Source organism: Sinohyriopsis cumingii, chromosome 2 (genome assembly GCF_028554795.1).
Source record: "Sinohyriopsis cumingii isolate HCF-2022 chromosome 2, ASM2855479v2, whole genome shotgun sequence".
In the NCBI taxonomy this organism is placed as follows: domain Eukaryota; kingdom Metazoa; phylum Mollusca; class Bivalvia; order Unionida; family Unionidae; genus Sinohyriopsis; species Sinohyriopsis cumingii.
This window is the reverse complement of record NC_142962.1, coordinates 47,629,040-47,649,627: the sequence shown is the minus strand read 5'-3', so window position 1 is coordinate 47,649,627 and position 20,588 is coordinate 47,629,040. Positions and strand designations below refer to the sequence as shown.

The following is a 20,588-nucleotide window of genomic DNA, read 5'->3' as shown; positions in this document are numbered from 1 at the left end:
GCTTGTATTTTAGGTAATCAAGAACCCTGTCAGTTTTGGAGATGAAAAGATCAAAGGTCATGGTCACTGAGACTGAGAGAAAAATATATTGTTTCAAAGCAATAATTTGAGTTCACACCATCTGCAGTTACCCAACTTTGTGGATAGTTTACACTTGTTTTACAGAAGAAGCTTATTGATTTTGGGGGTGAAAATATCAAGGGTCATGAACATTGTGACTGAAAGAACATGTAGTAACTTCACAGTACCATTAGTTCTACACCACAGACCTGGACCAAACTTTGAGGATGGCTTGCACTTGGAGTAAGAAAGAAACCTAATGATTTTGGGTCAAAAGGTCAGCGGTGAATGTCATTGTAACTGAAAGAAGAAAACTTATAAAACCTGTATCTTCACAAAAAGCATGTGGATGACTTACACATTGCGTAAAATTAAGCGTTCTGATATCAGGGTCTGAAGATCAAAGGTCAAAGTCACTATGTTTGCAAAAAGAAGATACTTTTTGCATAATGGCTTTAGTTCTTGACTATGTACCTTGGTCCTTTGAGGAGTGTGGAGTATTTAAGGTATGGAAGAAGTCTAATGATATTTGGGGTCAAAGGTTGAGGTCATAGGGTTCAAAGGAACATTAGTTCTGCAGAATAATGCTTTTTCTTGAGCAAGATCCTTGACCAAACTTTGTGAATGGTTTGCACTTAAGGTAATAAAGAAACCTAAAGATTATGTGATATAAAGGTCAGAGGTCACAATCATGGTAAGTCCAATTATAAAATATGAGTTTCTGCTCAATTAGTTTAGTTCAAAACTGCAGCCCTTGAACAAAGGTTGAGGTCATTAAGACCCATTGGTCAGTTTTCTCCACAGTCAGTGATAGCCTACTAGTGTACTGTTAACATGGGCAATTTTATGTTGTGCCTTTCATATTACTCTTGATATTAGAAAGCAATGGAAGTAACTTTATGAAACAGACTATTTAGAATTATATGTTGGTGGTAATGCATAGTTAATGAATAATGAATAAAAATAAAATATTTTAGATTATTATATGCTCTTTTTTTCTCTGTTAACTTTACAATGTCAGGATCGTTCAGATTTTTGCATGGCTTCATACAACACAACATGTGTCCATCAAAATAGTATACTGTATTAGGAACTACTTTGTAAACAAACAATGTACACTCATTTAGTACATGCTTTAGCTTTTCATTTATTAAATTTGTTTGTGAATGAACTAAACAAGCTGTTTCTTCCATTTGAATTAGAGATGATAAACTTAACAAAGAATGTGGACGAGGTTACTGAGTCACAAAGGAAACTTTCAGACAAGTAAACCAATGAATGTGGTATTCAAAATGTCAACAACAAACATGAGAGATGCAGTATTTGAAAATACCATTCTGATCAGTTAAACATTTATTAGAAATGTTCCTAACTTTTCACAAAAAGAATGGTACAGACTTTGACCAGTGCCTTCTAGGATCTATAAAAATAGCATAAAAGTGCATATTGAAGCCAAGGGCTATTGCATATCGATCAGAGATGTACCATTTTGCAAGTCAGTCAAAACAGTGAATCTGAGAAAAAAATGCAACTGAGGGTTTTTGTAGGAAACTAAGAGCCTCAGTTCCAATGAGCCAAGATGATGAAAAAGTATTATTTCTGCTGGCTAAATGGACTGAACCACAACAGCTGCTTTGCAGTTTTCCCTGTTTAACTATTTTGATACCGTGTTCAGCTATCAATAGAAGATATGCAATGTATGAAACAAGTCATAGCTGGAGTCCCTCCAACAGCTAACATGCAGGAATAAATATATGCCTTCTTTAGCTGGTAATAAGAATGGGGATAAATATACTTATATTTGCATCTTGAATGTCCTCAAAATATACTTAGTTCTGTAAATCCAAATGACATGACCCATGCCATGGACAACCTGAAAATTTTACTGTAATTTTGACTACATTTCCAACTGAAATCACATTCTCCTTACTGCACTGAAATGACCTTATAAATTCATTCCATCATAAGCAGAAATGCAGAAATTAGTTGGATCAACAGAAAAGAAAATCCATCCATACTGGAACAGTTTTTTCAGTGTGCATTCATTCAAAATATGACTCTACATTTCAACTTTAAGTAGACCAGAAAGTTCAGAGGTTGCTGGGCATTGCTATGTGCGCATTAATATTGTTACTGTGTATTAATGAATCTATGGCTGTATATTTATTTTGAAATACAGCATAAATTCAATGACTTTGTTTCTTGTGGTCCAGTCCTTTATTAATAAACCTTAAGTAAGAAAATGAAATGAGTTTATAATAAAAAAGTTTAATACATTGTTATGGGAAAATATGAACTCATGTTTTGTACTGATACATCACTCCCAATTTTGAGGAGAATTAGTAAAAACTCATTCATATTTTTCAATATAAATGCAGTATCCAATAAATACAAGATGCATACATTTCAACAGAACAAGAATATAAAAATTAGCAAAATAAAACATGTTACGGATTATAATGAATGAATTGTAATTGAAACCTTATATAATATAAATTAGCAATAAAACAAGCAATACTCAAAAAGTTGATACTTTCACAATATAAATACACCCCGAGTGGTCTAAAGCACTCTTCGTTATGGATCACTGCCATCTCACCTCTGTCTGTGTGGGTTCGAGTCTTGGATTTGGCCAATGTGGGTATGTGAGAAAGTTTGCCAGTAGCTTCTCGTGGGTCAGTGGTTCTTCCTGGGGTTTTCCCAGGTTCTTCCTCCACCATTAATACTGGCCGCCATGCATAGCCTATTGTGTGCTGAGAAATGGCGTTAAACCCAACAACAAACAAAACAATATAAATACATTTGTACTACTGATTCATAAAATATCAATAAATTATTAGTGTCTTGTGGATGAGTTTTTTTTACTGTTGAAGAAGGTTATTTGTAATTTATGAATAATATAATATAACCACAATACTAAACAGCTCAAAGTTTTTCAAATGGACACCATTAATGGTATATGTTTATATGAAATTCTTTGCATATTTAATTATATGCAAGAAAATTATTTTGCTTTCTTGTAAAACCCATGTCCAAGTTTATTTGTAGATAATTAAAGATACAAACTTGACCACATTTAAAATTCATGGACATCTTAAAGCAAGTTTGATATGTTTTGTTAAATAGTTTAACTGTTGCTTGTATTGCCATACTAAAATGCCAGAAAGAATTGTCATGTTATCACATATACTGAGAATTATTTTAAGGCATTTCATATATTTATTGCCATTAATCATAACTTTTTTAAAAATTATATTTTTGTATTTTTAGCTTTTCATAAAAGAAACAGTCAAATATACTTTCACCCAAAAACACTTCCAAACTGAATGACTAAAAGCAAATAAACCCATGACCATAAAAAATAATGCTAAGACATTCATTAGTTTATCCAGTCTGATCAGGGTGTTGAAATCAAACCCCCAACCTTATGGTCAGGAGTCCAGTACCTTACCCACCAAGCCACCACAGCTTCCTTGGGTCAGGATCCCAATGGTTTCCAAGTTATGACTCCATTGGTTGGGTGGGGTGAGTGGATAAGGAAAGACTCCGAAATTCCTGCTGACTCCACAGATTAACTCCCTTGTAATGCCTAGTAAGTGTCTGCACTTGAAAGATAGAGCTATGGACAGTGTACTGCCAGCTTGTTTCACCCATACTATTTAACACATTAACCCCTGGAGGTTTTTGTCGTTTTCGTCTGAAATTCAAGTAGGAAACACATTTTGAAAGCTTTTTCTGAATACATCCAAAAACACCAACTTCCAGGTGATCTCCCAATAACATACTGCCTAGTTGTGTTAGAAACATCATTTTTCATTGGCTGTTTGACTCGCGCATGAACAAAAGGGTAAATGTTGTATTTTGTTTTTATTTTTTTATTTCTTTATTTTTTATTTTTTGTGTGCTTAACGAACCCATTATTTTTGTATTGAGACCACTCTTTATTCCAAATGCCCATCTTAGCCTACTTTTTGCAAAGGTTCATCTGTCTGTTTGCAGTTCATACTGGTTTGCCTTAGATCTGAGACCAAAAAGTCTAAAATCTAGACACAAAATCGGATTCCGACCATGAGCAAATTTTGGGTAGAAAAAAATCGGGTCAAAAAATTGAGGTTTTTCCCTCTGTATCTTATAGTGCAACTAGAACTTCCAGATTATTTGGTACCATTGTAGAGCTATATCTGTCTACCTTTCTATAATACCACCCACTTTAGTGTATCTTACATGACCTTGACACTACAGAGCTCAGCAGTAGGCTACTACCGCCTGCCACTTAAACTCGTCACCAGGGGTTAATGTGTTAATAAAATTGTAAATTTGCATTCACAAGCTTATGTTTTTGTCAAAACTCTCCTGATGAGCAATGTTGGATTCTCTCTATCCAATTGTTTAATGAAAGAATCAAGATGATTTATGGAATTCTCTCAATAAAACTGATACAAGTATTTTATGATTGGCCATCAACTACAATGCACTAATGTGTATTTATGCTGTCAAAGTTTTAAACATTGTTAATGCTGTTGAAAATTAATCCATTGAACACAAAAGAATGTGAAAACAAATCAAGTACATTTGTGAATGAAAGAATAATTTATAGGTAGATGATACCTTTTGGAATTGTACTTTAAATTGTTTATCTTGTGGTCGTAAAGTTATTAAAAATAATGACATATTTTGTTCCCCACAGCTTGTTACAGCAACCCTGGATGGGAAAATACATATGTATACAGATACATGATGGCCTGTTGAATTTAGACTCATGAAGATGTCAGTTGTTGGTATCTGTTTGAAGTCAGCTGCACCTATGTATTTGAACATTAAGCCATGGACGTCTCATATTTAGTGGGTATTTCAAATTCAGAAATATCAAAATCTGCCATACAGGGAAAAGCGAAGATGGCTGTGATACCACAGATGATAACTATTTCAATGACTGTTGCAAGGAAACTTGGCTGTATTCAATGAAAATGACAATAAAGCAACTGACTTTAGCTGCATTCACTGTCAGTCCAGAGTTGTTTCCTATGAAAGTTGCAGTAAGACAGCTGATCTGGACTGTTTTCAGTGAAATTGGCAATACACAACTGACATGGGCTGTACTGAGTGACAGATACCATAAAAAAACAGCTGACATATGCTGCATTTGGTAACAATTGCAGTTAAACAGCCATGAGACCTGGATTTCACTGGGACTGATTACAGTATCAACACCACGCTCATTTAAGCTTCTAGACAGAGTAAGTTGCATGGTATTAAAGATATGTTTGAGAAGCCAAGATCATATGTAACAAGCATATAGCATACACACTAGTGATATGTGCTGCTAGTAACCGTTGAAATGAGCTGTACTCGTACATAATTTTTTTAAGAGGTGGCAGCCAGGTTGAAGTTTCTTGCAAAAGTCATCATGGAGTCAGCTATTTTCTAAAAGAAGAGACTGTTAGATTACAAGGAGAAATTCTCTGTTGACTGGCACATCAGACATTGTTCTTTGAAAGTTTATATATATATATATATATATATATATATATATATATAATTTGTATTGTGTGTTTTACCTTTATCCATGACTGAGGATATATTTCTTGCATACCTAAGTATTGTCACTCTTTTTAAGATTGTTCATTTGAATTTGAGTTCAAGATCTAGCCCTAATTATGACGTATGAAAGTTCTTGAAGCAAACTTGTTTACAGTTTGGTGTAAGTTTCCATTAAGATGATTTATTTTTTTAGAAAATGCTATTGCAACATAGGTCAGGTGGGAATTTTTATAAAGAGGGCTTTGTTCAAGAATCTTCATTCCTATTTTAATATCAGTCTGGAATCATTTCCTGTTGTGTTCAGTTATAATTTGAGACAAATCATTTATTTCAATTATTCATTGGAATTTCAAAGTGTTCATTGGTACTACACCCATCGCCTTGCCTGCAGACACGAGTCCATATTGCCTCATGACTAAGCACACATCACCAAACAATGATGTTACTCAGTCAGTGTTATATGCACTCATGTGTAGCAGACACACTCGCATGATGACTTAGTAATTAATTCTCATGTATCTACACAGTCATCATCAACACAGTGAGGGAATATGGATATGTTTTTGCAGGAAAGGCGATGGGTGCAGATTACCTGTGGACCTGGGTTTGAATTTCTGAAGAGTAGGAATTAAAAATTCTCTAACCTGTATGATAGTATTATTTGTATTAAAATATTAATTCTGCCTACTATTATCAAGCATTCTTCTATATGAATTTAGGGATAGCACTTTCCATTCTGTCTGGTGTATGTATGTATGTATATATATATATATATATATATATAAAAACACAACATAGGTGACTAACAGACCAATTGATTCCATTAGTGAAGTTGTTTTAACAGAAGAAGATGCTACAAATATAGCATCCCATTGTCCTGTGATAAGTGATATCTTGTATTTAAACAATTAAAATGGCAGCAGAATATACAGTAGTGTTAAATCATGTGCAAAAGAGAACATACAAGACTCATTTAATGCATTAGATTTTAAGGTTTGCACCCAGCTCATTAGATCTCATTATCCAGAGGCATTCTAGCTTATTCTACATTGTTCTAAAAGTTTAAAGTGGTTCCTTTCAGAAATTGATACATGTATTCATTGTTAGATCAGTCACATAGTCAAAAAGCTGTACACATTGAGTTTTTGGCTAAAAGTGAACTCCCTCACATCAACATCCAAAAAAACAATATTGGATCAAGAATCCCCATACCTAAAAGCATGTGGGAGTTTAAGGAAGTGTAGAATCCTACTGATTTCTTATGGTCAGTTGAAAAATTTACATCTGAATGTTCCTCATTTTATTATTGGATAACCAAAGCAGCATCTATTTTGAGTTGGAATCAAGTTTTTTAGGCAAAAAGGTATGGCTTGGATATTAAGTGAACTGTTTAAAATAGGCAATAAAATCCTTATAGGTGATACACCATTGCCATTTCTCTTATGAAAGCATTGTATGGTTAATGTTCAGTATTTAATTTTTTTATATTCTATGCATTTTTATTTATTTTTTTTTTTTTAAGAACTATAAGCGAATAATTTAATTACTTAATGTATGCTACATTAGGTATATCCATTCTTTGACTGTAATGTTTTTATCTCACCTGTGACTGACAAGACTGTATCCATCATTTAATGTAATGTTTTTGACTCACATATGTTTGATATGTCTGTATCCATCACTTGAATCTAAAATTAATTTCTCACCTGTAACTGACAAGACTGTATCCATTTCTTAAATATGATTTTGTCTCACCATGACTGACAAAACTGTCCATTTCTTAAACATGTGCTTGTCTCATCTGTGACTGACAAGACTCACTATTCCAGCAGTAATGGTGGATGCATCAACGCTTTCTAGATTCCATGTTAAAGTGTTTTGAGTCACAAAACTAATGTACGAGCTGCTGTATTCAACCTTGCTATAACATTACTGTGTGCCTAAATTTTGTACCATGATTTGCTTGAATTCCTGTCTTGTCTGCATTAGCAAAAGCTCTGTCATCATAATGCCATATGAAGGTGATACAAAGCGTTCTGCAGAACATTTGTATTTAGACTGTTTAAAAATAGTATTGTAGTTCTCATACACTTCTCAGCATAAGGAACTTAATTCATTGATAAATTGCAGTTTTCATACAGCTGTGTTTCATTATCTAATACAGTCTCAGGAATTTTATATTAATTTTTTATTGTACTTGCACATCATATATTACATTAATCAATACCATGTTTTTCATTTCCCACACATTTATTGTTGTATATCTTTTTTCTTATCTGATTGTTTTCACTTTGTAAACTCCATTTTCTTTTCTTAAATGGATTTTCTGCATTAACTGAGAATCATGTATGTATGTTTACGATATTTTCAATAACTTCCATATTAAGAGTAGGAAACCACTAACATACTACTGTAGGCATTGTATTGCTTGGAATAAACAATACTGAAGAAACTCTTCTTAGGTAGAGAGTCTTTGGGCTCTTAACTAGAGTGAATTAGATACATTAACCAAACATGGTTGTTCACTGTTCAGTCAGAAAGTCAGTCACTCTAGCAAGGGACTCTGAAGTGATCATTTGTAATAATAATCACATTCAGTGATGATGTCAAATTGGGCTGCTAAATTTGAATCAGATTTTACCAACAGTTTCTCCCATTCAGGAAAATCTATGTATGAGCTTTCTCTGAGCAGTTGATATCTGTGTTGTATATTTAATATATTTTTTTAATCCTATCAGACATACTTTCTCACACCACAAGACCTTGATTTATTTAGTACAAAACCTTATCAATGCTAAATTTTTCACACTGTAAGACATCAATTTATTACAATTAAATCTTTCAGTGTTTCATATTTACACTTGAAGCATTGATTTGTTTTACAGGAAATCTGTCAATGTTAAATGTCTCATACTGCAATACACCTATTTATTAGCATGAAATCTGTCAATGTTAAATATGTCACACTTGAAACAACAATTTATTTTGACTGAAATCTTCAAATATTGGTTAAAAAAATGGTTTCTTTTAATTAAAATTTCAGTCATTCTTTGTTCTTTTAGTTCTGATTTCATATGTGATCTCATTGAATAAAGCTGTATTGATTTACCACATTTACTTTCTGTGATGTGTTTCTTCCTCATGGTGCTCTAACACTTATTTCCAACTCAGTTCTATGAATATTTACACAGCTTTTAAATTCTAGAAATCTATTTTGTTTTGTTTTTCTCAAATTCACGTTGAAGTTTATGTTCATTGCACTTTCTATGGCTAATCTAATTTTTATACACAAGGGCTTATAATCATGGGAACCATCTAAAGCTATTTGCATCAAAAGCCATTCTGAGTAATATATTTATTTAGAAAATATTTATTAGTGTAATTTTCTTATTGTTCAACTAACTAGTGGATAAAACTAAATATCGAAAATTAATGAAAGTGACTAAATGAAAGTATATGTTAGTGACCTCTGGACCTATTAGTGATTTTCACTTGGTTCCGATTGGTGAGTTTATTTTTTATAGCAATTTTTAGTTGTGAATGCTTAAACAGGCTTCTAGTTGCCCTTGTTCATATATGAACGTGTGGAATCTGTCCGTGTTAAAAGCAAAACATTATGAAGATTTTAATTTTTAAAAAAAATAAGCAATGTTTATGACTGCAGCAAATGAAAGGAGATAAAAAGAAAATGTTCGGCAGTAATAATTGAATTATGCTGTTGACTTAAAGGAGACTAGAAATCAAAATTTTCCTTTTACGTATGTAATTCTCTACAGATTTTAATTCGACTGCAATGTTTATAAATTAAATATCGTAAGCGGGTAGTGATTATATTGCGTGGAAGATACCACGATTCCGTAAATTGCCGAGTTTTTCCGAGTTTTGATGAGACGACAGATCACGTGGTACCGTGACGCTATACTAGCCAGTCCTCGAATACAAACATAAACATTGGCGAGCGAGGCAGACAGGAGACCACATTTGGGTTGCACATTCAAAAGTTGAATCTGCAGTCTGATATAATAGTTTATGTACTGTACTGGTAAGTGCTAAAAGAAATTTGTTAGGCACAGGCCCGGGCTGGTGACTTAAATAAACTAAAGTCCTGAATGAAATTCCACAAGCCCGGACAGTTCATACCTGTCAACTCTCAAGCCGGGAGAAAGACCTCCCGATTTTGGGGGTATTTCCTCATTTACATCCCGATCTCGTAATATCTCTCAATTTTGCGCAGCGAAGTCCCGATTATTACATTATGTCTGTCAATTTTCATTTGTCAGAAGAAAAAAACCCCAACCCCAAACCATTTTTAAATATAACGTATGCAATCCACAGTCTAAACTGCCACACTGCTGACATCGTAGCGATATGACTGAAAAATTGTTAAAGCTACGTTAAAAATTCAAATCACACGCACACACGTCTAAACCCGGCACTGGACGAAATAATTAATATCATACAACAGTTTTTTTTTCTTCTTTTTTTCTTCTTCAGTAAATAGAACGTGAAGATTAAACATTATTCAAGTAAATTTCAGATTTTTTAAACAACTACAACAGTACTATATTAAAAAAATAATTAAAAGAATAAAATTGTCACCAATTAGCTTAAATGAATGATCACGTTGAAATTTTCTCTGCAAACAAAATCGCATCTCCATTTCCGACAAAGAAACTCGGCCAGTTAACACCTGACATTCCTTTACCGTATATGAAAAGTTTAATTACCATGATTAAATTACAAGGAATAAAACAAAATATACCATGCAGTATATGTGGCCCTAAAGAACTAATTCTGATTAAATATTTTATTCAGCAAACAGTGTTACATGCATTAAGACTGAAACCTAAGGAAAAAAGGTGGGGCATAAAACTGAGAAAAACAGTTGCCACATGTACGGTAACTTGTGACTGCAAATTTGAACTGTTAAAATGAAGTCCATGGCATCGTAAGTAACAACAAAATAGGCATCGTTTATTTGGTATTGCTGATTGCTGATGCTTACACATACACACACTGTCGAACATGGTTTCTTTGAAGTATGTCCGATCACAAGATCAATGCAAGGATAAGGAGTATGTTCATTAGTCACACCGGCTGTATCGTTTGCGTACTTAAATCAAAACTTTAGCTATTTTGCAATTTAGCCAGAACTGACCAGAATATGCAAAAGGGGCTTGTCATGGGGGAATAATAAGGCGTATCACAGCGAGAAAAGGCACGTCAAATGGGCGGTCGCACATTGGGGCAAGGGGGGGGGGGTCAATAGCTCCCCCCCCCCGTTCTATTGTCAGACAGTTAATGTGAAACTTTGACCTTTTTTTTTTAATCGCTGCTTTTTAAACTGCCCAAGGAATAGTTTTATATCAGTTCCAATTAATACAGATTACCGTTTATGCAAACTACATGTATACAATGCATTTTTTTAAAATTATTTTTTATAAGATTACTGAAAATTGTGTTTTCTCGAAACACGACAGGTTTAGAATCTTATTTTTAGCAAAGCTTCCATTTGATTAAAATCAAATCTAAATTTCACCTAGGACAGTGGTGATTTGATTTAGATTGTGCCGTGTTAAGGCATGTATGTCAACATCTTGAAAATACATTTACTCATTTCACCAGCGCGATCAAAGTTTCCTCAGGCAAACAATTTTTGTTTCGACAAGCCTGACGGGCACCTCACTTTGAATACAGGATGGGCCGGAACTAAAACCAGAAGGGGCCCTGGGTGTCGGGCTATCAGATTTGTTTTTAGCACTGCTGTTTTAGATAAAAGATATGTGGATTGATTGTTGCATTTTGTGGTCACTTACTCGTCCTTCTACCTATTTTCGTAACTCACACGTTTAACTCTTTTCCCAGGATTTAAAGTGTCCAAAGGTATGTCTGGAACAGCGCCAACTTTTAGTCTAGGCCTAGCATTTACGTATCTTTGAGCTGCTATTGTTTCATGATCCCTCTCGTAACATTCCTTTGAGAAATGTAACGAGCACATAGTGCTGTATGGTGTTGCTTTGAAATCGACTCGTTTGTAATAATGCACCTATTCTTTCATGATGCCTTTATCTTTCGGAAAAGAAAAAAAAATATGTCCACAGGCTTTTCTTAATGTTCCATTACACCCGTAAGCAACGCAAAACGGTATTGTCTTTTACTCTGGCAACTCCCACTTGGGCTGCTGGAGTCGCTACTATGACGTCACATCCCGAAAGTAACCGAATAGGCGCGGAAATTTTGCATACGAGGTCACGGAAATTCAGCTCCTAGAAGATAGGCCAATATTTAAATATTGGCATTACGGTCGCAGATGATACTTCAGAATAAGGTTTTCTGCTATAGTACTTTTATTATTATTCTATATTTCCATTGGTTTCTGGTCTCCTTTAAGTCTTGTCAACGCTGATACAACTAATCATGATTGAGAACGTCTACAATTTACTGACTACTGAATTGAACATTCAAAGAGAAAATTTTGAAAATTCTGTTAAAAATCAAAAATACGTTTCGGAAACTTAAAACGAAATGGGCTTGAAGAGGTACAACAATTATAAGAGGACAGGGGAAATTGAAGCAGGACAACAAACGCATTGAGAAAGGGTTGCTTTGCTTCAAAAAAGACGAACATGAAATTGCTTTGTTTGGAACACTTCACATTTGAAATCTACTCTTGCTTACCAGCATCTGCTTCATGATTTACCAACCCAAGACATTGCCTAAGCCTTTACCACATCACCTTGTTTAAAATATAGCTATAAAGAAGAAAGTGAAAATGAACATCATGACAGCTATTTCTTTCTGAAATGATGTAGCTTGTATGATTTTGCTTAATATGAATTGCCAGTCTCCAGTAAATATGTCCAAGAGAAACAATATAGTTTGGATAAAAAAATAAAGAGCAGAATGATAAAGTTTCAATTATTATCAAAAGTATACTGATTGCTTAAAAGCTGTTTTGTTACAAGATAGTTTCTCATTCAAAATGTCCAGGGATGAAATAGTTAAATTGCTTTTATCGGTCACCTTTGAAGACTAAAAGCTATTTGGATGTAATGGGTTTAACACCTGCTGGAATAGTTCTCTAGTCACATATTCCGTATGCTTTCTCTCTCTGTCTCTCTCTCTCTCTCTGTGTCTCACACACACACACACACACACACATATAACTTTATTAAACTTGTATGTTAGTGTCATTAATAATTTACAATTTATTAATTTATCACAGGAACAAATATATATATATTTGCAGATATTACAATTATTTTATTACACTATTATATATCGTTGTTGTTGTTATTAATTCAATACATCTAAGACACAATAATAACATAAGACAAAACGATCAAATCATACTGTTGAAATGATAAATCAGTTAACACAATAACAACACCAAAAGAACCTACCAATTAGAAACGGCATTTTTTTTAATAAAAAAAGTTCATTGAATATGGGAGAGTACATTGAACAAAATTAATAATGAACAAATTGTATCTTTATATTTCTTTATTTCAATCAACAAATTTTGAAACGATTACGTATTTCTCGATCGTTTAATTTGGTCATTAGGTTCTCTAGATTATGCTGTATAGACCTTGAGAGATTCTGACCCACTGGAGGTTATGTTTTGTAAAAATAAATAAACAGTTTTAAAGAATAGAAGAAAATCAGTTAAGCTGAATTGCTGACATTTAGTAGTAGCACTAGTAATCTGTGTCGTAGAAAGTACTACCATAGTGAGCCAGAACTCCTCAAGTATATATTTCATTCCATTCTAGTCATGCGCCGACGCCCAAAATAAACCAGCCTTAGTCGTCAGCAATCTACTAGAATCGACTTATGTATATTTGCAGACGTGGTTTCAATTTCATTCGAACTATTTGATTTCCGTTGCCATGGCGCAAGTCGAATGCCTGTCACAAGGACTGGTATTCATCAATGAGCGGACATGAGCACTCGATGCTTTTTATTGATATTCCTTATTCGTTGTTGTCTATAAACGACATATTTAGAATCATGGTTATGCAAATCAGTTGAAACTGTTTCGTTATGTCCCGGACTTGCACAGGAACCCGACAGCCATGTCGCACGTTCACATAAAGCTATTAAATCTGACATTTGCTTGATTGTGTGACATTTGCTGCGATACTGTTATCGATCTCGACAGAATTATACAGAATCAGCTGGGCCCATCTTAGTGAGCTTAATACGTATTCTACTGGGGCCCTCGTATTCCTGACATTTGGAAGGATGAACTTGATAAATGATGCCCAACAGATCCGACATTCTGCCACATTCTAAGGATTTATTTATGTACACGTTTAGCTAGGCTCACGAGTAGAAGACATTGTCATTGTACAGCATGCGATGGGCATGCGTTTGAATGAAGTGACTACGAATATTGCATTGAATCTACTTTCCCAGCATTTTAAAGAAAAGGAGCTCTCAGCAATAAAATCACAATTACTGTCTGGTTGTCATGTGGGCATTCGAAGCTGAAAAGTCTAAATGTTTTGTCAAAAATCCCCAAATTGTTTTTAATCTTTTGCAAAAATAGTTTGAAAACCTCCAAACTTTTACTGAATGCACATCAAAACCCCAATATTAATAAGCAAATTCAGAAACGCCTCATTTAACAAGACACTAGTCATATCAGAGACGGAGAAAAAAATTAATAACGCGAGAAAATGTATATAACCCAAAGCAGCTTAAGTTTTAATCATTATCACTTGATGCGTGTGTGATACTTGAAGATATTCAGATAAGATAAACTAATATAATGTCGTGTCTTTCATCAAACAAAAGGATATGACAATGACAACACAATTTTTTTATAATATAAAATGTTTACATTCAAAATATGTACTCTCTCTCTCACACACACACACACATTCATCAGTCTATTCTTTACAATGCACACACACACACATTCATCAGTCTATTCTTTACAATGCACACACATACATACACACATTCATCAGTCTATTCTTACAATGCACACATATAGATGTTTAAGTTGAACTTTAATTATGAAGCACGAGTAACAGGAATTCTCTACAGCTTATGTCATCACACGTGCTGTACATATGCAGTTATTACACGCTCTCCTTTGTCTGCTATCACGCTCGTCGGCATAAGTTTGTGTGCACCTTGTCACACTGGAACATTTATCATATACTCTTGACAGTGTCTCCTATCAATTTGTACAGTCTCTATGGCAAGCCATCGAAGAAATGACGTGGAAACGCTTCGCGATGTAGAGGATCGATTACGCGAAATCGAGAGCCAAACAGATGATGCGTTATTCAGGTGATATCTTTAACTCGCGGAATCGAGCTCTCCATTACACGAACTCGAGTTCTCCACTTCGCGAAATTTAAACCCCCACATTGTGTAATTGAAATGCCACGCAAGCCAAGAGGGACATAACGTGATAATTTCTTTCGTTTTCAAAGATTGAATGCGCATATTCGATACTCGAGTGCACTTATTTGAAGCTCGAACCCGAGAGAGCCAATTAGAAAACCTCGAATCACATGATCACGTATTCGAAACAACATAAATGTGCGTTCTCCAAGCTCCGATATCTAGATCTCAAGAAAGCTAATCCGAAAAGTTCTTTAAATCGCATGATATATTGAAGACACAGGAATGTACGTTTTCGAGGATCGAAAATTAAATCTCGAGACAGCATATGGAAAAGTTGGTTTCAGTCACATGATCTCTCTTTACGTCGCGTATTCAGGACTCGAGCTTGCATATTCACCCCTTAAAACCATAAACTGCGTTTTGAATACGCGATCAGGAGATACGTTATGTGTTTGAAAAATGCTTGTATTATTGTCTGTCTCGAGATCGATCATTCGTGTTATCTTGACTACGTGATCATGTGATTTTAAAAAAAATCTGATTTGATCTCTCGAGATTACAAATTCGAAGCTCAAAAACGGTATTTTTGTCGGTAATTGGATTAAACTGTTTGGTCACGTAGGTAAAATGCAGTCTAAAAAGATAAAGCAATGACGCCTCACAGAAAGCAAACGATGTCACTATGAAGTTACACAATAATGATGCTTTGGCATATAGATATTTCCACATTTCTATTTTTGCCCAACTCTTGAGCATGCTCTGGATTTCTATAATTCGATTTCTATTATTTTAATGATGGTGTGGTTTGGGCAATATTTGTCTACCACGAAATAGATTTACTTGGGACGGGTGCCTGTCAAAGTGTAGTATAGGTATCTGAATTCTGGGAGAGAATGTGTTTAAAATATTTTTAGTTGAGACCTCTATCACTTATTTAATAATTGTAAAGAAAATGCTTATATAACTGTATTAATTGCAGTAATGTTCCTGTGATATAAAACAACAACGTCAAAGAAAAGTATCCAAGATCTAAGGAAATCTTTAGTAATTTATGATCTGCTGTAAATCGGCTGCGGCCAGGTTCCTGTTGTGGAAAACTGGTGTGTATCTGAGTAATTGTGGCATATTGAAAATACTCGCCAGCATATACTTTTGTATACGTATTTGTGGCACATGGAAAACACTCACCAGCATATAATTTTCTATACGTATTTGAAATAGAATAATAATGAGCAACTGTGGCATATTGAAAACACTCACCAGCATATAATTTTCTATCGTATTTGATAATAGAATAATAATGAGTAATTGTTTGTGGCATACTGAAAACACTCACGAGCACATACTTTTCTATACGTATTTGATAATAGAATAATAATGAGTAATTGTGGCATATTGAAAACACTCACCAGCATATAATTTTCTATACGTATTTGATAATAGAATAATAATGAGTAATTGTGGCATATTGAAAACACTCACCAGTATATAATTTTCTATACGTATTTGATAATAGAATAATAATGAGTAATTGTGGCATACTGAAAACACTCACCAGCACATACTTTTCTATACGTATTTGTGGCATATTGAAAACACTCACCAGCATATACTTTTCTATACGCTTCCCAAAAAAGGGTCATCACCTAGGTGATTAACTTAATCTATGTTTCATCGTTTTAGGAAAAATTACATAAAACTTTCGAACCGTAATATAATATCTTTGTTTTCCAAAATGGTGGCCTGCCTGGGAACTTTTGACTTCCGTTTAACTTCATAGTTTACAACCTTTACAATACCTGTTCTTTAGATTTACGCGCGTCATCATAGAAACATTGTCTGTAGTAGCACGTTTTCATGATAAAAGTCCGCCAATGAGAATTTGCTGATAAAGCAGAGAAATTTGTCTAGATTTGTACAATATTTTTAAAAATACAGATTTCGCAAACTTAGAACACAAAAAAAGAAAACTTTTAATTCAAATTTGAATTGTAAGAGTAAAAATTGCATTGAATAAAAATTCATAAAAATTAAATCCTAACAATATCCTGCAGGTAATTTGAGCCAAGTGCTCGAGGCTCGATTAAAAAAAAAAAAATAATAATAAAAAAAAAACACACAACACCACCATATTCTTCGAGAAATTACGAGATGGCAACAACAGGCAAGCTAGTAGGCCGATAAATCAGCCCCTCACCCATGATGATGTTGATTTTCGCGTTAGGGCCTGATATCACTTATTCATTGAAAGCTGCAATTATTTGCAGCCACTTTTGTCTGCACACATCGGTGTACATTTTATACACTTACCGGTATTTCTCGTTGCTGCGGAGCTACCGTCGGGTGAGGGGTCCTTTTGATGATATTTATATTATATTTCCGGAGAAAATTCTACGTTTGTAAATCCAAATGGATTAGCACGACCCTCTGTCCTGTACCCATTTTGAATTTCGCGTTAGATATGGCTGTTACCAAATATCGGTAAGTGTCTAACGTGTTCCCAGCTGTGTTCCGGAAAGATTTGCATGCCGCAAAATTGCACATTGTAATGAACAGGTGACATCATACCCACATATCAACACAGATTTGGTGGGTTGATTTATCGGACTAGCAAGTTACCTGCTATACTGATTTCACCTCATGTTTCAACCGTATCTATCATTCCAATCGAAATGATTGTGTATTCCGATTATACTGGTTATCCAATAACACCAAATAATCCTCGTTATTATTTTCAGTTGGTTCATTCATAGCAAAATGTAAAGATTGCGACCTATATATCGCGCTACATTTAACAATTTCATCTCTACCGAGACGTGTCGAATTCAGTCATTTCTGGTTCCAATTAATACACGCATCATCATCACGTTACACAGTTACTTGATCAACCTGACAAAATTCATGTATCTAATGACTGTCAATTTTACACAACACTGGCGTCATCAACCCTAAAAAAAAATGTATCAATAAGGACATTTTACATTGTTAATACTCGTCCCACGCTTAAAGCTTTGTCTCAGCTCAAACGTGTCAATAGTCTATTTCTTGATGATAAAGTCAGCACCGTCAAATTTGTTATCTGCAGTTTACGACAAACCGCTCATACCACATATTATAGATATATCGTCAAATCAAATATTAGTTTATCTCATGGATGAAAAAATAGAAGAATGTCACAATCAACGTCACGTTGTAAAAGGTTGCCGCTTCTGTATCATGAAGATTTCGTGCCATTATGCAGTTGTTTTCACGTCTGTGACATATGACGGGCATGTTCTGATAATCCTACAGAAGTTATTGAACTTCACCGGATTAACTTGGCACCTTACAACAATTTTTTTTTAATTCTATGCATTTAACAGTTATCTGGTAAGTTTGTTTTTGATATTCTCTTGACCGGTTCTCTACCTATATTCAAACTATATGAGCATCAAAAACAATAATCGTAATCACCCTTAAATATCGTCTGCTGATGTTATATATAAAAAAATCAGAAAAGAGTAAAATAACATACAAAAAGAAAAATAACGAAATCAAGAGCTGCACGATGATAATAGTCCGCTATCATCGTTGACAAAACTAGTCGCATAAGTAGATTACGTGGAATTTTTATTTAATGTCTTACAAATGTATTCTTCACTGTATTTTGTTATTTCACTTTTTACTTTTGTATTCTTTTTATGAATGTTATTTTCTGTTATCGAGCCTCTAGGACTCGGCTCGAATGACATGAAGGGTACTGTCAGTATTGAGTTTGTTAACAAATTTCCTGTAATAGTGTATGCAAACCCAGAGAACAGATATTAGAAAAGCATGAACTCTGAAGTAAGACGGAGATTGAAAAACTGCACAGTCAGCGATAGGGATAACCTCTTTTTGGTACTGAGGATGCTCTCCTAAACCGCGTAAAAGCACGATGCGGCTCTGCCTTGTTAGTTTGTTCCATCAGACATCAAGAAGGTTCACCTTTCTTACATGTAAGAAACAATGATCTGTATTTTTAAGGTTTTCTTGAGTTGCACTATAGGGATTTAAATAATTTAAGACGTTAGGGTGATGTGTTTTGGTAGCAACTAAATCATAGATTGACACTTTGGAACAGTTGGTATTCTTTTTATATCTTTATTATTCTTTTATATATATTCAGAAACAAAATATTTTTTTTGTAAGTTACAAAGCAAAATAGTGTTGGTATTTTAGGTCAGATTAAGTCAAATACTTTTCTACAAAATGATTCTTGTATTAATCTGAAATACTGAATTTTAAGCACTTTGCTATCGTTAATTTATTCGATATTTAATTATTTTATTATATTATTATATTATCTAAAAAGGAAGAAAATCCAGAATTGTATGAAAGTTGGTAGGCTTGTAGGAATATTGCATTTTATGTATTTATTATATCAAAAAAAAATGTAAAGTGTATGTAGATGTTTTGTTCTATGTATTTAATTTGCAATGTTTGTTATTTGTTATTTTTTTTTTAATTTCAGTATATGCTTTGTATATTGGACTTAACCTTGTCCAAAATCAACTTCATTCTTTTATACTAAACCTGAATCTTTGATTGTTTTAGTTCTGTAAACAGCTAATGCATAGCTAAAATATTATCTATGTGTATGGGTTTAATATTAGGATCATTATTGATAACAGTAAACACATTAGTTTGGGAGTAGGTATAGGTTATTGAATTTCCCCTATAAATATACCTGGCTTAACTTATATATTCCATAGTATTCTAATTATTACATTACATAATATTATTATATAATATTGCTATTATAATTTTAGTAACATACATTCTAAGTACAGCTAAGGTTTTATTTTGTAAACACTAAGAAATTTCTAGAAGGTTATTTTCCTTTAGGTAAGAGGTGTTTTTTTTATATATATAGAAAATGCTAATTAGAACCAGAGGTCAAGTAGAGGACTATATAATTTTTTGTTTTTCAGGAAATTATTCGTGCTGTAAGATCTTAGCAGAATCAGCTGTATTATTATTTTGCTAAGTAATTCGTTTGGTCTGGAATTTATTTATTCAAATTATTTAATTCAATTGATTCTTCTCTGGAAATACAAAGTGCTCAGAAACAGCATTCCGGAAAATTGAGACTTAAATTTATCGTGAAATTTCAAATAAGGATATATTCTTGGATTGTATTGCTGTGATCCAATAAAAGACTGTTGCCATGATCACCATTACACAGGCCACCATAGTCTCATCAACACTTCCAGCGATGGATTTAATTTGGATTTCCACTAAAGTTTATTCCGATCTTTAATCCTTAATACTTGTGTCTGTAATTCTGGAATTTTTTGGTATACCGAAAGTTCGTTGAATTCTACAATGTTTGTTGCTTCTCACTCTTTTCTATTCTTTATTTGAATGTAATAGTGTCGTAATAGTTTATATATATATATATATATATATATATATATATATATATATATATATATATATATATATATATATATATATAATGTCATTTCTTATATCAATGATTACAATAAAGTTCGTTCTGTCATGCTTCATGAGGGATCACCTTTCTTGCAATCAAATATGGACCTATCTCACTCAGCCTTCCCCAAAACCCAATAATGTATACAAGATCTACAACGTTA

The 20,588-nt window shown here is 33.7% G+C and overlaps 1 protein-coding gene across 1 annotated transcript in view; it reads left to right on the top strand.

Moving 5' to 3' along the window:
• Positions 1-8,714, top strand: part of LOC149804779 (WD repeat-containing protein 27-like) — a 67,316-nt gene extending 58,602 nt beyond the window's left edge. The window contains exon 23 of the mRNA XM_089944433.1: positions 4,748-8,714. Within this exon, the coding sequence (XP_089800559.1) occupies positions 4,748-4,798 (51 nt within the window). The 3' untranslated portion in view covers positions 4,799-8,714. The remainder of the gene's footprint in view (positions 1-4,747) is intronic.
• Positions 8,715-20,588: the final 11,874 nt, after the last annotated feature.